Here is a 6,940-nt window from a genome sequence, read left to right as displayed (position 1 = left end):
AAAATCATTCACATTGTGGTGTAAAGTCAAATACCTTCTGAAATTGAAATCAGTATTGGGATCAAAAGCCCGTATTTATGGCTATTCATAGCAGTGTTATAGTTTATGGTTGAGTAAAAGGCCTACTAGTGTGAGCGAATCTTCACAAGTAAATGAAACACTTTTCCTTTCCCCTTTAGTGGCACCTGGAGTCTGATACCAGGAAGAACTCTATGAGACTCGTTTAAATCAGTTTAACACGTTTACCAGAAACGTTGATACAAGATAGAATCACAGTTTGCCTACATTCATCTGACCTTGACCTTAAACTTAAGACCATGAAAATGAACTGGGAAGTAGATTGGTTTTTTCAGAAACAATCATGTGAAGTCTAATCTGATGATAATCTTCTACTGACAAAATATTATTACATTAGGCATTCAGCAGATGTGACCTTGACCTTTAATCTATGACCTTTTCTGGGACCTAGAATTTGATGCAGGAAACAGTTAAATGAAATCTAATCAAAGAGGGTCAAGTAGCTTTCATCAAGATTTTTGCATCTCCTTATGATTGAAAAGATGCCCAAGAGGACAACCAAGAGAAAAAAAGGACAAATTATAGAGGGAAAAGAAAGAGAGAGAGAAGACAGTTGATAGACTTTGGTGTCTCTGATGTCCCTTATACTTAGGACATAAAAATATTCTGCATGATGGAGAAGACTTAAAAGTCTTGTTTTATGATAACTTTGGTATTCCATTTCCTGAATCTTAGTAGTCTTTTGTTCAAATAATGACCATTATTTTCCAGTAATAAATCTGTGCCTGGTAATAAGCCCATCTAGTGCAAGTTAAGGAGATTCTTCAAAAGCTTGTCATTGTTCTGTATTAAGTCTTTCTACTTAAATTCTGAGATCATGTGTTTATAATCGTATACCTTATGGGCCACACAGGACCTCTTAACTTTGTTAGTACATCACTATCACAATTACTACATAGTTGATTGGATATCTGGCATGGTCTATTTAGTTATGGTTTCCGGCTTCCTTGACTATGGCAGATTATACCAATCTCCAGGAAAGAGCATCGGTTCCATGGAGTAAAAGAACATGGAATCCACTTAATAAAAGAGCATGGGTTCCACTAAGTAAAAGAGCATGGGTTCCACTAAGTAAAAGAGCATGGGTTCCACTAAGTAAAAGAGCATGGGTTCCACTTAGTAAAAGAGCATGGGTCCCACTTGGTAAAAGAGCATGGAATCCACTTAGTAAAAGAGCATGGGTTCCACTGAGTAAAAGAGCATGGATTCAACTGAGTAAAAGAGCATGGATTCAACTGAGTAAAAGAGCATGGGTTCAACTGAGTAAAAGAGCATGGGTTCCACTGAGTAAAAGAGCATGGGTTCCACTGAGTAAAAGAGCATGGATTCAACTGAGTAAAAGAGCATGGGTTCCACTGAGTAAAAGAGCATGGGTTCCACTGAGTAAAAGAGCATGGGTTCCACTGAGTAAAAGAGCATGGGTTCCAGAGTGATGTCCCTTGCACCAGGTGTTGCCACTGACTGTACTTTCAATTCATTGTTTATTGTTGCCTGCGATGTGAGCAGGTTCAGTAAAGAACACTATAATCAATTTTCTGAGACAAAGAAAAGCCTAAAAATGAAGCAAACAACTAAATTTGCCGTGATGGTTCTTCCAGAGTTCATGACAGAGAGGGAAATGTGAAAAGTAATATGAATCTGACTGGATCAATCATGAGTGGCAACTGAGAAGCTGAACAGTGTGTTGTCTGATTTTTTACTCTAAAATACGCATTAAAGAAGGGGATATATATTCCATGAGTTTGATGATTGCAATTTGAGAGGAAATCTGCCATTATCTACAAGAATCTTCATGTAACTTGGACATGATTAATGATATAAGATTTGTAAAGGTAAGCACATGTTTAACACTATGCTGAAATATACGAAATTGGAAGGCAAAGTGGTTAATTCTCCTATGTAAACTAAAAAGCAATTGAAGGATTGTAAGAATCATGCCACTGTATAGACATGTGGATGTCATTATTTTGTGTGACAATGAGGCAGTGTGTTTTGAAGAGAGCCATGAAAAGAGAAAAAAAGCTCAAGTTTGTTTATACTAATATATTGAAGGAAATATGGCAATGTTACATGATCAATCAGTTGCTAAATTTGGACACACCACATGGGCTTCTTAACGAGACAATGCTTGAAACGTGCTTCTTCTACACACACAACTGTGAAAAAACTTCATGTATTGAAGGTCAGATCAGAAAAAAAGGAAAAACCACCAAGGGACTTAATGAATTAGAAGGAATGTGATTGAGCATGAATGTATGCAACAGGAGGCTGAATGTGTCCAGTAATATCCTTCCAAAAAGACATTAGTAAATGCAATAAAAAAAGCATTCTTCCAGCATCCCCAGGCTTCTATTAGTGATGATGATGAAGAATGGTACGAAGACAAGGCAGATGGAAAAAAATCTTTGAGAACATTCATGGTGACATTATCAGAATGTCCAAGGTTTTACACAAAATACACAAATCATTCCATTTGTGCTACAACCATACCTATTTTGAAAAATCAAATGTCAAAGATAAGGACATTACTACTATATTGGTCATAAAAGCACAAATTCCCTCAAAATCATGTCATCAAGCACTGATAGTTATGATGTGTGAAACAAAAATAAAAGAGAAAAAAATGTGATTTTATTTCTAACATTCAAGAACTTGAAAACATCTGTATTTTATTGTTGCTAAAGGGTCACACCGGTCCCTCTCCATCATACAAATAATGGTTTTTAAACCTTTAAAACCAGGACAACAGAAAACCAAAAGCCAACAACTGAAAAAACAAAATCCTAAAAAAAACTGTTTGAAACTTCACACTTTCGTAATTTCTCATTCAGACAGCACATGTTTAATTATTTGAAAGAAAATTGTTACCAAATGGAAGAAAAAGTTTTTTTTGATGAATGGAATATTTGAAAATTGAGATTGAAAAAGAAAAGATATTGATCAGTTTTTCGATTGTTAACATGTTCATTAGTGAACTGAGTGAGTAGGGGGAAAAATCTTGTTTAAAAATGAAATCTTGTTTGAAAATTGATTTTGCGTGTTGACAGAGAGCAGGAAAGATCAATGGGCTGGGAAGGATATGCTATTCATATGATACTGATTCAAATTTAGTTTGGCGAAAACATATGCAAATTGAATCTTAGAATTGAAAAATAGAACAAAAAAAAAATAAACAAAATAAAAGCCTTGATATTGAAGCAATTCATAATGGTGTCCTTGATGTCTAAAATCAGTGACACACCAAATAAATTTGGGAGAAAAAACCCATTGATCATAGAACCCAGAACAGCATGAATCACATTCTGGTTGGGGAATACATCCAGAATCACATTACAACAGATCATGGCAGCTTGGTCACCATAGCAACCTCGCTTCTTTTTTATGTTGCAACCAGGAAGGCAAAAAGAAACTTTCCAGACATTTTGGTGACCAATCAGTACCTCAAGGTATATCACAGCTACAGTAACCATAGCAACCTGAACATATGACACTCGATACAAGTTGGGCATTTCTGGTTACCACAGAAATTCATTATACTTCTAAGTTTCAACTTTCTATTGTAATTTTCCCATCTTCAGATAAGAACATTACCATTAAGGGATACTAAACAGGAAAATATTTTAAACATGAAAGCCAATCCCATACAAATAAGCAAGACTTTTTTCAAGAATTTGCAGAAGTTTTCCTATTTGTAATTTTTGACTTCTTTAAGCTTGACCAATGACCAAATTAATATGATAAGGTGTAAAATGCGATGTTACAATACCTTTACGAAAATATGATCTAAATCTTTTGAGAGGTTCACAAGATATGACACTTATTCTAAACCGAATGCTATATCACAATCAGAGGGAACAGACAAACACTATATGCAACATTGGACAGCAAAAAATTCAATACATTTCCAACATTATTTTTCCTATTAAATTATAAAAATTGTTCAATTTCTTTATTAAGTATTTTGGCCTCCATTACATCGACAAACATCACACATAAATTGCTAACACAGAAAACATAAAACACTTGGAAAGAAACAAGGGTAAATGTGCCTTGCTCAAAGGGGTGACACAGTGATGTATGACCTTGCTGTCTAAACCGACTTTTGAAATCAGAGCTATTTTCCACCCTCCTCTATTTACTATCTGATAGAGTGAGTTTACTGAAATTTTTTTTCAATTCAACGTTTTCGTACCACAGTTGATTTATAGTCAATGTCATTGTAAACACTGCTCCAGGAACAAGCTTGAATCTGACGAAAATGAATCCTGTATTGCTTTCTTTTATAAACAAAGTATAATGATATCATCTTTATTCTTCAATATGTTCCCACACCTTGCTCCTTATTTAGGCTAGAGGGTGGGCCTATTACAAGATATCATTATAGCATTGGTTTATCATTTTACTGAACAACAATAAAAAATTTTGAACTTAAATAGTCTGGTTGATTTATCAAGTTCTTATAATTGTGATTGATCAAGGTCTGACCAGGATCATATACCAAAGTTCTGATCAAGGTCATTTAAAAAGGTCTGACCTGGGTTATTTACCAAGTCCTTACAAGGGTCATTTATTAAGTCCAGTATTGGGTAATTCAACAATTCATCATTTATTAAATTCTGACCCGTGTGATTTGTCAAGCTCCAACCTGGGTCAATTATCAAATACTGACCTTGGCATTTATAAGGTTTGAAAAATGAATCATTTATCAGGTTCTGATCTGGGTCATTTATCAATTCTGATCTGGGTCATTTATCAATTCTGATCTGGGTCATTTATCAATTCTGACCTGGGTCATTTATCAATTCTGATCTGGGTCATTTATCAATTCTGACCTGGGTCATTTATCAATTCTGATCTGGGTCATTAAGTAATTTTACATTGATTAAGTGGCAGTTAACAAACTCTGAATATGATTATGCTGAAAACTATGATACCCCCTGAAATGTACAAAGAAAGTACTACATGCCTAATCTGTAACATTTATCTTGTCTTAATTGATGATACAGAAGAAAAATTATCACCAGTTACAAAAAAAAAAATGAAAAAAAATATGGCTCTCTTTGGTGAAATTAAAAGATAACACATGAAAATTATTTCTAGGTTAATTTCTCGCAACTGGTACTTGTTGTTCAGTTTTTTTCACCCTACAAATGTCATTGTTGTCACAGACAGAAGGAAAGCCTGCTACAAAATGGACAGTAATACTACCACATCTAGGCTAATTAAAACTTTTAAAGTACATATCATCTCTCTTAAAATAATACTAAATTTCACTGCATTTAAATCTTTTCCATCACAATGACATTTACATAATTATGTCCCAACTGCGAGGCGTCTAGGTGATTCAAATGTACAGTCCAAACTTCAATCATCATGTACAATGGTGCTTAAAAAGGGGAGATAACTCTTATTCAATTGTTTCATTTTTGTTTAATCCTTCTTAAAAAGTTTATAATCAAATTTTTAAAAAGTTCTGATGTTGTAAATTTAGCTAATCTATATAGGATACAGCCTTAAATCAATCAAAACTTTGAATGATGATAAAGCAAGTTTGAAGAAGATTGGTGATGTTTGAAGAAAAACTACTTTCCTTTGAGAAAACATTTGTATAACTTCCAATTCCTTATCAGATTTTCCAGTAGAATAAAATGAGGAGACTAAAACATTTTAAAATTATATACAACAAATTTTGAAATAATCTACACAAAACACAAAGTCATGATTCTGTGCACAATGGAGACATTTTATGAAATTGAAAAAAAAACGGCCCTCAAAGAAGGGTTATACTGCCCAATTGGGGCAAAATTTAAGTATGAAAAATATCAAAGAACAATAATACAGATATGCTTCTCATGCACTGCCATCCTGCTTGTTGAGACCTATCTACATTGGAAGTTTCATGTTGATTCCTTTTATATTTTGAGTCCAATGCTCTGGACAAAAAATTACCAAAGTCAATAACTCTTTAATGATGCAAAAGAGAGTAATGGTTCTTAAGCAATGCACTTCTCCTTGTTGACATCTATCTACCTATGAAGTTTTATGTTGATACCTCATACATTTTTAGTGTGATGCTCCAGACAAAATTTAAAGTATAAAAAATAACAAAGGGCAATAACTCCTAAATTATGCAAAAGAGAGTGATGGTGCACTACACTTCTCCTTGCTGTGATCAATCTAAGTATGAAGTTTTATATAGATACCTCTTATACTTGTTGTGTTATGCTCTGGACAAAATTATGACAGATGGACAAACCGATAAAGCGGTGACTATATGCTCTCCCTTCTCGGAGAATAAAAAAGGCAAAAGAGAAAAGACGAACGGACAAAGCAGTGACTATATCTCTCCCTTCCCGGAAAATAAAAAAGGCAAAAGAGAAAACACATCCTAATACTTACGGTAAATTTTCATTATTGTAGAGCTGTATAGTCTGGAAATGTATTTTAACTTTTTCTCCTTCCTGTCCTAGAAATTGATAATGACATGTTGCTGCATGTGGGTAATTCTGCGGAAATCGTGGTGAAAAAAATTTGTTGTTCCCTAGACTGTTATCACGTGTACTTGGGCAGGTATACGAACACATTGTCCCTTGCTCCTTTTGGCATGAACTCACATATTCTCCTGAAAAAACATTGTGAATGATGTATTACAAAATATTTAACCTTATTAAAGACATTGCCTTTTTCATGTCTGAAAATTCATCGATCTGATAATTGAATATTTCAGAACAGGCAATGTACATCTGTATTGGGCTTAAACAATTATTCTGTCAATATCAAAATATTTTTACATTAGAAAATCAACTAATAGTGTTAATCTTTGAGAAGCAGGTGCTGAGAACTTAAAAAAAGGGTGAAAAAG

At 33.9% G+C, this 6,940-nt stretch overlaps 1 protein-coding gene across 1 annotated transcript; it reads left to right on the top strand.

The window, feature by feature from the left end:
• Positions 1–1,031: 1,031 nt before the first annotated feature.
• LOC132552203 (uncharacterized) lies at positions 1,032–1,511 on the top strand. The gene has a single exon (XM_060216355.1). The coding sequence runs from the start codon at positions 1,032–1,034 to the stop codon at positions 1,509–1,511; it is 480 nt and encodes a 159-aa protein (XP_060072338.1).
• Positions 1,512–6,940: the final 5,429 nt, after the last annotated feature.

The sequence above is a fragment of the Ylistrum balloti genome, unplaced genomic scaffold, assembly GCF_031769215.1.
Source record: "Ylistrum balloti isolate Yb309-2 unplaced genomic scaffold, AGI_CSIRO_Ybal_v1 Utg369630, whole genome shotgun sequence".
Taxonomy (NCBI): domain Eukaryota; kingdom Metazoa; phylum Mollusca; class Bivalvia; order Pectinida; family Pectinidae; genus Ylistrum; species Ylistrum balloti.
The sequence above is the reverse complement of the archived record's forward strand: the minus strand, read 5'-3'. Positions and strand labels throughout refer to the sequence as shown.

Coding starts and splice junctions, on each gene's coding strand:
- LOC132552203 (XM_060216355.1), top strand. CDS start 1,032: ATGGCAGATTATACCAATCTCCAGGAAAGAGCATCGGTTCCATGGAGT.